This window comes from Xiphias gladius, chromosome 5 (assembly GCF_016859285.1).
Source record: "Xiphias gladius isolate SHS-SW01 ecotype Sanya breed wild chromosome 5, ASM1685928v1, whole genome shotgun sequence".
Lineage (NCBI taxonomy): Eukaryota > Metazoa > Chordata > Actinopteri > Istiophoriformes > Xiphiidae > Xiphias > Xiphias gladius.
The window spans coordinates 13,281,023-13,294,382 of record NC_053404.1 but is presented as its reverse complement, the minus strand read 5'-3'; the positions used below and the strand labels follow the sequence as shown (position 1 = coordinate 13,294,382).

The 13,360-nt window shown below is 39.2% G+C and overlaps 3 protein-coding genes across 4 annotated transcripts; all 3 read right to left on the bottom strand.

Annotated features, from left to right (window-relative positions):
• Window positions 1-216: 216 nt before the first annotated feature.
• On the bottom strand, window positions 217-2,241 carry c1qtnf9 (C1q and TNF related 9). Its single transcript, XM_040127215.1, has 3 exons — window positions 1,808-2,241; window positions 1,626-1,688; window positions 217-1,375 (listed from the first exon to the last, which is right to left on the bottom strand). The coding sequence occupies exons 1-3, from the start codon at window positions 1,989-1,991 to the stop codon at window positions 606-608; spliced, it is 1,017 nt and encodes a 338-aa protein (XP_039983149.1). The 5' UTR covers window positions 1,992-2,241; the 3' UTR covers window positions 217-605.
• A 919-nt stretch (window positions 2,242-3,160) lies between these two features.
• Window positions 3,161-7,097, bottom strand: tagln3b (transgelin 3b). 2 transcript variants are annotated; one of them, XM_040127392.1, is made up of 5 exons: window positions 6,755-7,095; window positions 5,672-5,883; window positions 4,591-4,765; window positions 4,322-4,424; window positions 3,161-4,216 (listed from the first exon to the last, which is right to left on the bottom strand). In XM_040127392.1, exons 2-5 carry the CDS (start codon window positions 5,849-5,851, stop codon window positions 4,075-4,077), a joined length of 600 nt encoding a protein of 199 aa, XP_039983326.1. In that variant the 5' UTR covers window positions 5,852-5,883; window positions 6,755-7,095; the 3' UTR covers window positions 3,161-4,074. The 2 variants fall into 2 exon arrangements, with proteins under 2 accessions (XP_039983326.1, XP_039983327.1); XM_040127393.1 differs by having other exon boundaries at window positions 4,075-4,216; window positions 5,672-5,858; window positions 6,755-7,097.
• Window positions 7,098-8,307: 1,210 nt separating this feature from the next.
• abhd10b (abhydrolase domain containing 10, depalmitoylase b) lies at window positions 8,308-12,239 on the bottom strand. The gene is made up of 5 exons (XM_040127391.1): window positions 12,132-12,239; window positions 11,482-11,668; window positions 10,203-10,314; window positions 9,210-9,347; window positions 8,308-9,089 (listed from the first exon to the last, which is right to left on the bottom strand). Exons 1-5 carry the CDS (start codon window positions 12,223-12,225, stop codon window positions 8,748-8,750), a joined length of 873 nt encoding a protein of 290 aa, XP_039983325.1. The 5' UTR covers window positions 12,226-12,239; the 3' UTR covers window positions 8,308-8,747.
• Between the last annotated feature and the right edge of the window lie 1,121 nt (window positions 12,240-13,360).

Below are 13,360 nucleotides of genomic sequence, written 5' to 3'. Positions count from 1 at the left end.
AGACAATACTGTTCCTCATTTCCCGCGGCTCTTTGAAGACAAAAAAAGACTGGACCTTCCAGTTGGTGTTGCGCATCTTTCTCGTTTCATGCCACTGTGACATGGCAAGACAATTCATGTCTCAGGTATTTTTGTTGTGCATGCCCATCCCCCAATGCCAGAGGAAGACCCAGAGGAACACAGGATGACTTCAATTTTTTTCCCTTTATTGTAAGACAACAAAAATGCAAGAAAGAAAACAGAAACCAGAAGTCAAATTCACTAATAACCGTTAATGTGTAAGAATCATTTTACAACTGTAGTTGGTTAAGAGAGAGCTGCTTTGAACCACTTAGTTAATCAATGACATTGAATTGTATTCATAAGCCTGTCTTGATGGAAAATCTTAATAAAAAAAAGTAGCTACAGTCACAGCAAATGTAGTGGTGTAAAAACTACAATGTTTCCTCTGAAATATAGTGGAGAAGAAGTATTAAATAGCATAACATGGAAATACTCAAGTACAAATAACTGAAATTTGTGCTTAAGTATATTGCAGGCTGATCTCTCCTGATTGATTTCTTCTTTTTTTGCATTTTTTTCTGATGCCTGAAATCATAAAGTAATCATGCTGCAAAGATTAAAAACCCAGAGAAGGTAGTGTCATCATCTTCATCAGCAAAGAGCCCATTGAACAGCTCTCCTCCAGCCACCTGCAGCCACACCTTATCCCCCACCTCCAGGTGCAGCACAGTGCCCCCTGCTGCCTGGTCCTCACTGCTCTGGTAGTTATCCATGGTGTGGATGATCTTTGCCCCGTTCTTCATGAGAACCACCTTCATGTTTCTGGAGAAGACAGTGATGTGGTAGGTGAAGTAGTAAGCACCTGCTACAGAGCATGTGAATCTTCCTGTTTGTGGATCATAGTGATTCTGTTGGTTGTAAATAATCCTGTCAAACCGAATCGGTGCATTAGCTGCTGGGAGTTTAGTTAGTGCTGTGAGTCCCACAGAGAAGGCGCTTTTAGAGATAACAAGTGCATCTCCTTTCTCGCCCTTATCACCCTTCTCTCCTCGAGTCCCCCTGTCCCCACGATAACCAATGTTACCTTTGTGACCTGGAACACCAATTTCCCCCTTAGGGCCTGGCCTGCCAGGGGGTCCCAATGGTCCCTGAATGCCTCTGTCACCTCGAAGGCCAATTTCCCCCTTTCGACCCGCTGGTCCAGGAGGCCCTAAATCACCTTTAAGCCCTTGGGGTCCAGGCAGCCCAAGCTCTCCCTTATTTCCTTTCAGGCCTATGGGTCCTTGAAATCCTTGGGGCCCCATTTTCCCAGGAGGCCCCTTTTCTCCATTATCTCCCCTTTTTCCTTTGAGCCCTGCTGGGCCAACTGCACCTGTAAATGACAACCAGACCACAAACCCCTCTGTCCTTTCATACTGTATAAAAGCATATATAGTGTTTACTATTCAGTACATACATATTCCAGAAAGCCAGATAAAGGTCAACAAATATAACAATAAACTGCTTTAAAGTATGTGCAAATAAAGTATATACAGCTGTATAAGTAAATGAATGTTCTAACACAGGTGATTTTAAAGACCCATCTATTTTTCAGGGGTGCAATTTATTCTGAAGGTACATACCAGGTTCCCCTTTGTCTCCCTTGTGGCCATCATTGCCTGCTGGACCAACAGGACCAACTTCACCTTTTCTCGGATGATTGATAGATAACGTTTTTACAAATTGTGAAGTTGAAGCTTTAAACATGTGGGAAAATGCCTATATAGTCAAGGTCTGAAGGAGAAATATTCTCTTCATAACTTACCGTGATCACCTTTTTCACCTCTAATTCCATCTCGCCCATCTCTGCCGGGTGTGCCATTGTGCCCAGGGTCCCCTGGTATTCCTGGGTATCCATAAACACAGCCTTTAGTTTGGGTTTCTTCCTGTGCAACACACCAGGCTGCCAACAGAAGGAGCAAAAGAGTAGCCTTAAACCTTATCTGCATTATTGTCTTTGATGCACCTGTCTCACAAAACTAATATCCCTCAATGAAAAAACTTTAAGACTCAAAGTTGAAGCGAGTGCACAGCTGGCCTCAAAACCACGTCCTACTCAAATGCGCATATGCAGCAAACGAACCATCAAACTGTCTTCAAACAGGCATACTCAAGAATGAGTACAGTGGAACAACAGACAACCAAGTCACAAACCAAAGAAAACGTAAGCTGGACAAGAGCTTTGGACAAGAGTGACTTCAGTCCTCTCAAAGCCTTTTCAGTGGTCTGTGTTTTTGGCTTACTTATTAAGTCTGTCAGTTAGACATCACATGTGCCCCTCTGGACATGTCACCAGTTCGCTTGAGGCTAATAATAAGCTGACTCAAATGTATGTGAGGGCCAGACATGCAAAAGGCTACATAGCTTCACATGTACTGCCCTCCTATACAGTAAAGAAAAACAGGATTTTAAAAATTAAGCAAATGATTACATGCTGTCACTCCACATTTCCTCATTGCTCTTTAAAATACCAAGTCTGTAACAATCAACTCCATAAACTGGGTCACTCACACAAAATGTCACGTTTTTTGTGGTCCAAAGTCCAGCCCAACGTCACTAAATTGCCTTAAACAAACGTTTCTGCTCACCTTCACCCCTCAGATGTTATCCAGACGCTGCATACATGAGTTAACCATGTTCAAAGTAAGCATTTTGATTACTTTAAAATAACTGTACAAAAGAAACAGATGCAAAATCATTCCTAGAAACATTTTGTGGTAGTTTTAGTGGCTGTACATTTTTTTCTACACCCTCTGCAAAAGTATGCAGATGTTAGATCAGCTATTAAACAGCATAATTGGAGAAAGTAGGGATTTAATATCTTCAAGGTCACTCAGCAAGGCAGTGGTTTTCTGGCACAAAGGCTTGAATCAGGCCTATCTGGTAGGTGAACTGTCATCATTATGCCATGTCGCTGCGCCTTTATTAGATTGTGTACAGTGAGGAGAGAGAGGAGGGATGGGTGCAAGAGAGGAGCTGGAACATAAAAACCAATGTAAGGAAAAGAGAAAAAAAAAAACACAACACTGAATACACACCATACATCTCTGACTTCCCAGCTATAAAGATACCCAGTTTGTGTATTACACAGACACCAATATGTGTTCACATAATTTATTTTTTTCAATAATTCTTCTTACAAGCCTCCAGATATAAATATATTTAAAAATATAAACATGGCAATACATAAAAGTGCACATTCAAGCAATGTCTTTACCTGGCACCAGAAAGGGAAACTTCACTGTCATACATGTTGGCTGCACATTGATTTACTTGCTTGGACACAAAATGGACACATTATGGACAAAGATATAATCTGACAAATATCAAGGGCATGGCTCAGAACGAATGAAACTCATTTATAATTTGAGGCCAATATATCAGGACCCAGTCTCTGTAGTCCTATAACTAGGCAAAACGTGAGGTTGATTTGGTTACAGAGGATACTGCAACAAGTCTTCAGACAAGATTACAAAGACATCGTCAGTTGTTGAGTTCCATTAGGTTTAAGGCAAAAATAATTATACAATAACAGTTCAAATCCTAAAACAAGTCAAATGATAAATTTAAAATAAAAAAACATAAATACATATAAATAGCATACAACATGCTGTAACAGTGGCTTACAGTATTTCAGATTTAAAATATATATAACACTGATGGCTTGTTTAGTAAGTTGATTTCAATCTTCAGTTCTCTATAAGACTAAATTGATGTTAAATGGCTTTGAGTTCCACATTAAGTAATTATTTGGACATGGAAAGTCAGGATACAGAGTCAACAAAGCTAGGGAGATGATAGCTACATGGCATAAGGAAAGAAGAAGATATTTTGAAGAAGGAGATCTACAGCATTTGACATTTTTTAGGATGTGGATTGAACACTCTGTCTGGGAAAAGCAGCAAATCCAGGGAAATTGAGGTTAACGTGGCAGGTGCTACAAAGGATAAGACGGCTTTGGGGCTACAACACTTGTGGTATTAGTAGAAAATAAGGTCTGGAAGCAGAGGAACAGGTTAGGTGGTAAGTGGTCTACATGATCTGACGGTGCATACCGTAGCCCGTCATACCAGCTTGGGAAGCCCCACGGTTGCTGCCCATCTGCAGGCCAATCAGACTCTGGCCTTGGCGTAGCTGCTCTTCAGTGAAATCTCGTCGATACGCCTGGGCTTTCCTACACATAAATCAGTTAGGAAGTGAGGTAAAGAAAAGAAAAGCCTAATGTCCATATAGTTGTGAAGAATATGATATTCTTATGTTAAAGTGGCTTTCTCTTTACCTATGGAACCAGTCTCGGTCACCTTTGTAATGACCATCGTCCTTGGTGACAGCCACACTCCCCAGAGCCATTAGGGTCCTTTGCACTGCTGCCATGTCCTTTCCTATGGCCAGAGAGAGTAACAGGATAATTTTATTTTAGACATGTAGTGACAACTGCTTACCAGTGACACAAGTAAATATATGCTCCCCCAGTCACAGGTGGAACATAAAATGTGGTCATCAGATGCAAAACTGTCAGTGCCATCTTAGTTTATGAGACCTCTTTACCTTCCCAGAGGTCCACAGTTTGAAAGATGTCAGTAGTTGTCACTCCATAAGCTTCTGCTGCTTGCAAGAACTGAGAGATCTTTTCCATTTGTTTGAAGGCCATTTGAGTCTCAGGAATTTTCTTGATGGGTTCCTTCCCCCTTGGATAAAGGCTGTTGATGAGTCTACAGAGGATCTGGGACAAAGGGGGTCAGAAAACTGACTTGATAAAATTAAAATGACACACTGACCATACCATACTGACAGCTAAGGGTTCTTAAAGGAATAGGTCACCCTAAGACACTTTTATTTGCCATGCTTAAATGCAATAATTAATATCTTTGGTATACAAGCATATTTTCCTTTCTACTTCTGTCAGTGTTTAAAATATTTCTAAGAGTAACTTTTATTATGCCTCTAGAGACGGAATACGATAATGCATTTGCAGTTAGTTGTTTAAACTGACAGGATTTCTAATTAACAAAAAGTGTGAGTCACTTTGGCAATGAAAATGTAATGTCTTGTGGCTGCGTTGTCTTCTTGTCTGTTGAGTTAATTACTCGTGCAGAAACTGATGCTTCTGCCTGTGATGGATTTCTCTGAATGATCTTTTAATATTAGAGTCAGCTGGAGTGTCAAGCAAGAAGACACTACAGCATTGAGCAGGATGCATTTTATAATTGGTTGTTAATTAGGGTTATAGTGCTAAGCATTTTTGGTGAGGAGTTTTCCATCAAAGGCTCTCAGAATGACTCAGTTCAAAATTCAAATTTTGAAAATACAGGATTTCAACAATTAGCAAGTTAAAGACAGTCCTCTTCTCTACACTATCAGTTGGTCCCTAGTTTCAGCTGGGAGTGATGATGATGGTCTATTATTCCAGGTTTTAAGGAAAAAGAAATGGTTCACCACTGCCAATTCATACCAATATTATTTACTAAAGCTTTCAAAAATTACTAGGAACTTAAATATGGTTGCTTATTTTAGTCTTTTTTACTTAATGGTCTCTTTAAATCTGACAGAGTTGGTACATCTACTAGGTTGTAGCTTAAATAATTCAATGATAACTTCTATTTTAAGTTCAGGTACTCCAGCAACTCACAGTTCCATCCATCAGCCATTTCTGGAAGTTCTGTTTGCCCGGCTGTGGTCTCTCCAGGTTTCCTCCACACTGTGCGACAATCCAGTCCACCAACCTCTGCTCCAGGTCTGGGTCGTACTTCTGCTCAATCTTTTCCTGCACCTCTCGGCTCAGTCCATAGCTGGGCCCTCTGTTCGCCATGGCAGCTCTAACAACAGTCTAGTATAGTAACTCTTAAGAGAACAAATGATATGCAAAATAATATAATAGCATTATTCTGTAAAAAACTGCAAAAAATATCGACAAGACATCAGCATAATGTTCCTATAATAAAGATCTATCTATTTCGCTAATTTGTATCCTGATTAAACTGTAGTTACGGGATAACTACAGTTCAATTTTTCTCTAAAAATCTGTAGCATGAGAGCACTATCATAAACCATTTCAGTGTATGAAGAAAAGCCAAAAAGCCAGGTTTTCCTCTCTCTGACAGCACCTGTCTCTCTTACAGCCACCCAGGCGCATCTCTGGAGGCTGAAGCAGGGAAGGGTGTGGTCCCTGGCAGATGTCCCTAACAGGGACAAGCCCTCTTATTGCTATGGTAACAATCAAGCCTGTTTCCGGCACGCTGAGTTCCATGATGCTCTGTATGAGATGATGGTTTAAGTATGACCTACATTATGCAGTCATCATGACGCAAATTAAGTAATAAAATGTATTTTTAGAAAGTTTACCCTCTTACAAAACATGCCTTTACACAATGCCCAATGCTCTATATTAAGCCTGCAATACAGTTTAATTAAATTACGTCAGTCTTCTTTGCCGCATGTAAAAGGTTTGCGTTCATTCTTCAGTTGGTTTTCTTCGCTGAATCTCCTGTAGGGCGCAATTCTGTGATTTAAATTCTGTCCATTAAAATCAAGTCCCGCAATCCAATGTACAACAACACATTGCTACGCATTTTGCAGCTTGTTAAAAGAGGAAACATTTTTGCAAACCGAAAGGCAACTGCGCAAAGCTCACAGACCAACTGCGACGCTGCATCGGTTTCATAAACATTTTATCCAATATGCCATGCACTCAAGGAAGACTACGTGCACTTACTATGGAGTAGAAAGCGGTTAGATTCGTCCCGTATCACAGTTTTAATTCCGTTGAGCTAGGCAGGGCTCGGGATGCTGGACTGCTGAAGCATCCATGAAGCGCGGCACAGGCGCGTCGGGCCAGGCTGCATCTCACTTTGTCCGGTAGGGGCGAGTGGCTCGTTTTATATGCCAGCTACTCCAGGAGGGGTCCCGAGAGACTCTCAACACAAAACGCGACCCGACACCGCTCCCGGACAGTGGTCACTGTAGTGCATGTTTCGTTTTAGGCAGCATGAAGTGACCCTCAGTAAGCAAGGGCGCATGATGTTGTCAAATTAATTTAATTGTTTTTAAACGCTTGTCTGAGAATTGAAGATAATACTGGACTTTAACCCCCTTAATATAATATAAAACTTCCCCTTTTACCTCATTATAATTGATAAATTCAGTGATTTGCTCATTGGTAGCTAAGCAGAATAGATTTTTGCCTAAGTTGTGTTATTTGGATAGTTATTTTAGACGGTCCCCTCCTAATTTATTGTTGTCTGACACTAAGGCTTATTGTTTGTCACAGCATAGTTACAGTAATGAGAGCCATTTCTCTTTGCTTACTGAATTAGAGTTTTTCATGGTGGATAAATGTTCTGGGGAAATTCTGTTGGCAGAGTGCTTTGGCGTAATACGATGGGTATGTTGCCTTATTTTAAGCCACTAGACAGCAAACAATAAAATGTGGGATACTTAGAATTTCCTGGGAAACAAGGATGTGAGTGGCACAAATCTGCTTTATGTAAAAACTATAGCAAAGGGAGCAACATCACCATATGCAATGCCTTTCTGAACCATCTCTTCTACTTGCATTACAATTGTCATGCAGTATGTGCCCATAAATTTATGTTTGATCTTAGTTTTGACGCACACAATGACTGACTACATAGCTCAATCATGAGTTAAAGGTCACAGTCGCAGTTAAGCAGACCTGAGAGAGTTGAGTGGTTGGTTTCGCCCCATTGAGCACAGTGCAGCTAGTTGCCAATTACATGTTAATAATCAACAGTCCAGTGGCTCCATTCAGCAGGCCTGTCTATGGATAAAGGCCAACAGGTATGGTGAGTCATGTAACAGAATGTTGGGCTATCAAAAATAAACCTCACATGGCTGTAGCCTACAACCCCTGATGATTTTTACTCTGTATATGTGACTGTGATTCATTGTGTTGACATGCTAATGTACCTGGCAACTGCATTTCTGTTCAATGTTTTGCTGTTTACTCCATCTAAATTTGTATTAAATAAATTGCCTCATTTTTAAATCCTTTTTCATCTGTTTAGTAATCATGATGATTTGAAGTGGCACCTGATTTTGACATTTTAAAAATGTGCAACTTTAAGAAGAAATATGTTACTGTACACTCAAGTACTTAACCTATAAATTAAGACAAGTTTCTGTAATACATCTCCCACTTTCCTCCAATTAAGTAGTAAATACTTACTACTACTTAGAATTTTAGAATGATGTTGTTTGTTAGTTGATTATAGTGTATAAGTTGTGGTAACAGACTGAGACCTGCACTCTAGTGTGCAGAGGTTTTATTGGCCAAAACAGGTGAAAAGTGATTAAAAAAGGCACAGGAAAACTATGCATCTAAATAAAGAGGGAGGGAAAACAACCAAACAGTAAGAACAGTGGCAGAGACAGCAGCAATGGCAGACCTAATAATGGCTGACCAACATAACAGTCAATATAATAACCTGGAACATGTACAAATGCAACCTGAAGATATAAGGGAACAGCTAGCAAAAGAGCTCCCTTTAAATATAGTTTGCACTATAACAGCATGTGAAAATGACAGATGATGTACGGGGAAAATAACAGAGATGGATAGAAGGTCATATTTGGCAGAAACATATGCCATTGTTTGGTATTTTCCTTGAGGGTTGACTTCCCAGTAAAAACACAGTCCTTCTCTCGTTAACTCAGCAACCTCTCAAGCTCACTCCCCCATCCCTTACTCAGACCATAGTAGTCAGCTTGTCTATGAGATCGTCAATAGTGTAGACCATGAGCTTGATGTCGTCCTTCTCAGACATACGGTGCTGGCCATGTCGCCGAAGGATGACATCCACATCAGGACTGAGGACGCGTTCGGCAACCTGCATGGAGATGTGCCAAGGGACGTCCTCATCTTTGAGACCATGAATGAGCCGTACGGGACAGGTGATGGGAATGGGACTCTGGAGTACACAGTGATTTTCTGCCTCACGCAGAAAGTTCATGCTAAACTTGTAAACACCCTCCTCTGAGTGTTTGGTGGGCACTGTCCACTCCCCTTTCTCCTCAAACTCCTTACGTGCCTACAAATTCAAACATAGACAAATCACACTTAGAAAAAGTTCTTAAATGAAATGCCTGCAAATTTTCAAACAAAACAACAAAAGGAATGTGATGTATATAATAATATTATATCTTCCTACCTCCAGAGGAAGAGAGTTGAAAGATGTGACAATGTGATCAGCGGCAGTGGAGATGCCCACCAGTGCAGCAGTCTTCTCTGGTCTTGCAATGGCTGCCAGCAGCATGAGCCAACCACCTATACTAGAACCCACCAGTATCTAAAAGTAAGCAAAAACCGTATAAATAGACTGTAAATCAAATGATAAACTGATTAATAAAGACAAAGGGGAAAACCTAATTAAAAACATTCGATAAAGAAAACACCAGATTCATGCAGTATAATCATGGTAGTGGAGGACTAGTAACACCACAAATGTGGTAACACAGTGCCACTGACTGGAGACATGGAGAAATACACACATTATAATACTAGACAATAGGGTTGAAAGGATTTTAATTTCAATTTCAGTTATTGATTCTGCTGTTTGATCCAATTCTTTTATTGATTCTCTTATTTATATTTTGACAATTTGTTGAGAGCAAATAGAGGTTTTAACTAAAGGTTTATACTGTTACTTTTATATCAATTGCCTAATCTTAAAATAATTCTAGTCGACAGATGTTCTTGTACTGTGAGAGGATGCTCCAATTGCCTATAGTTTATAAAAAATATCACATTTCTGTAATTTAATGAATGCATATTGAACAAATATAACCCCATAACTGTAACTCTAGACTGAAATCAATATTGTGTGTGCCTTGCCTTTTTTCCTTCTTGTCCAGTCTGTTAAAATACAATTGACTAATACAAAACCATACATTTTAAAATACCTCACATGAAAGCTAGGATAGTACACATTCCCAAGAGTATGATTTCAGACATTAAGTTACTGTTTGCAATGCACAGAAATCAATATCTGACAGTATCAGAACGCAATGGCTCTCAGGAATATGATCATTTGAAACCTGTTCCAATTCCCATCGCTACTGAGCAAAGTTTTCAGAACTTCATTGCTTCATTGCTTACTTACACCAGTAACTTCCAAATGGGCATTTCTCTTAGAAATATTTACCTGTGGCCCCTCCGCTAACTCATCCAACACAAAAAGGACGTCTTTTTTCCAGGTACCAATAGTTCCTTCTGCTAGCACTCCCTCTGAGGCCCCGTGTCCTGTGTAGTCAAACCTGGGAAAATATAAATAGAATAGCCCATGGCCATGGGTATGAGAGGCCATTTTTATTTTTATTTTTTTTTGACATTACGAGTACAGTACATCAGTTACTACAATGAACACGGGACTGGGCCTTTGTGTGTTTAGTATGATGGAGCCAAGTCTTTTATATTCAACGACCAAAGGAATGGAGGCTTTACAGGACAATGAGGTTTGGAGTGGTTGGAGGTATTTTTAAAATACTGAAATGATTCACAGATTTATCACTCAGTTGTTCAACAGAAAATTAAATAATAATTTTGATTTATGTGATTAATATCTAGTTATGGCCTCTCAAACGATACTGGTCGCTGTTGTTCTGTGGTCCACATTATTGTCGATGGAATCCTTTGGCTTTTTAATTCTGAAATTACTGAGTAGAGCTCTTTCAGGTCTGTTGAAATAAAGGATCCATCTCAGCAAAAAAACATCACAGCACATAACTCTGTTGCATTCAAAAGGCATATGGCACAAGGGATTTTGTGCAAGCAAAATCTACTCTGCAAAACCAAATTCACTAATTCATATTTTCTATGCATTCTGTAATCTTGGCCCATAATGCTACTTGAAAACAAAATAAGTCAACATATCAATATTAATTTAATATTTATAGTAAGATTCATGGCATTTGTGCTTAGTCACATTTTCTGTTAATCTTATGGTGAAAGGGCATTTTCAGTGGCTGTTCCACAGAAATACAACTTTTTCCTTCTATTAATTATCCCAGTCAACCAACAATTTAAAAAAACAACTTAAAAACACATTATACTCATCAGTTACTTGTGGTTGATCTGTTATTCGCTGATCAGCGCTGTAGTAGTGTTAACTGTGGGTGTGTGGTGGGTGCATGCATCTTTTCCAGTTCATGTATTTTATTTTTATTTGCAAGCCTGTAACTCATTTTGGATCAAAATGTTGAGTTATATGTGCTAAATGAACAGAGTTTAATGCTGTTTGCAAAAGTTGTATTTTTTGCAGATTTTGCAGGTGTTTCTCAGATTCAAACCCAGACATTGGACATCCAGGACCAGTATGTATGAAGTATGCCTGTTTGTTCCGGACTATTCAGTATGTCCTGAGATTATGAGCATGCAATGGTCTCTGTGTGTACACATCTTGGTGATGTGTTTGGATGGCTTACCTAAGGTATGAGTGCCCTAGTGACCTACAAAACTCCTCCAGTGCCTCAGCTTTCTGCCCATTCATGTTGGAGCCATATCCTGGGAGGAAGACAACACCTGGGCTCTTCCCTTTCACTCTTCTATAAGCCAACTTTGGAAGTTCTGGTCGTGAAGCATACTGAACTGTGGACTTGTGTCTTCTGTCTCCTGGTTGACACGATGCAAAGTATTAATACTATGACAAAACATGTTATGTAAATGACTCAGTGCACAGTCAATCAGCTAAATCAGAAAAACACTTTGCTGGATACAACGTCATAGCCCATTGTATAAGAGGCTTCTCTTAATGCAATTTATAAAACAGCACATGGATGCTGGGGAAATAGTGTGGGCAGGTTTTCCATATCGGCCAAACATGCCGATAAGTTTGATATATTTACACACCCAAGTAAGGCTAATTAACGTCTAAGCGTTTTCGAATACATCGAGAATCAACGCAGACGGCGCAAAAAAAAGTCACAAGCGCAAACGCTGCACCTTTTATATGCCCTGGATTTTTAAGACGACGCATTCTGTGTGAGCCACACCCCCTCCTGAGCGTTTAAACACCCTTGTATGAAACTCAAGCCTCCAAAAATGAATTGTGCCCACAGCGGAGCCTAAAACAAACCTTCCAAACGCTTTGAAGACAAAGTTGCGAGCCCTCCATTACTTAAAATCTGTGAAAGTCCTCTGCGGCAGGACCTCAGCGCGACGGCTGCCATACTGCTACGAGACCACCGTGAAAGTATCGCGAGAATATCAGCAGTGACTCTCGTTTACTTTCAGAGCACAACTGTTGTAGTCCCCATACATTACAGTACAACTACAGTGCAATGCTGTGGAGCAATGGTGGAAGAACAATTCTGAACTTTTAAGTAAAAGTAGCAATATTACAATGTAAAAATATTCCATTACAAGTCATACATTCAAACGTTTGCTTGCTATAAGTACAGAAACATTATCAGCAAAATGTATTTAAAGTATCAAAATAAAAGTCTTGTCCTTGTTCTTTTCAGGCCCTTGGTAATGTTATATTATTACATATTTTATTAATGAATTCATATTATTGATACATACACATGTATGCAGCATTTTAATGTTTTAGCAGGTCAAGGTGGAGCCGATTTTATATACTATTGTGCAGTTTGATATACACAATCCATCATATTTGATTAACTGACCATATGATTTGTATGCAAAATCTTAATCTGTAATGTAATTTGTCACTACAGCCTTTAGACAAATGCAGTGGAGTAAAAGTATGAAGTAGCAGAAAATGGAAAAGTGAAGTACAAATACCTCAAAACTGTATATAAGTGCAGTAAATGTAGCAGTTGTTGTGGCGCTGCTTGCTCTTGGTAATTATATGATAATATTTTTCTGACTTTAAAAAGTATATTTCACTCTAGTTTGCACTTACTCATGCTCAGATCCAAAACCAATAAGCAGTATATCAGCAATCAGTTACCTGTTTTTTTTTATTTTTATCTATAATGGCAGCCAAACGTCTGTTGGTGTCAAGTGTAATTATAAGCATATGTAGCCTAGAAGTACTTGTCAATATGAAGTGAAAAACCCATTGTTGGATTAGAGTTACTTACTATGTACTACAATATTTTTAATATCTGAAATGTAATGGAACATAAGTAGCAGAACATGGAAAATAATCAAGTAAAATAAACTACAAGTACTTCAAAATTGTAGTTACTTAAATACAGTGCTTGAGTAAATGTAATTACTAATTAAATTGCGGAAAGTTACTAATTACTAATCAGTGACTTTCCACCACTGCTTATGGACGTATTCTTTTTTATTTTTGCACCGATTTTTTATTTTTTTATTTTGTATTATGTTTAT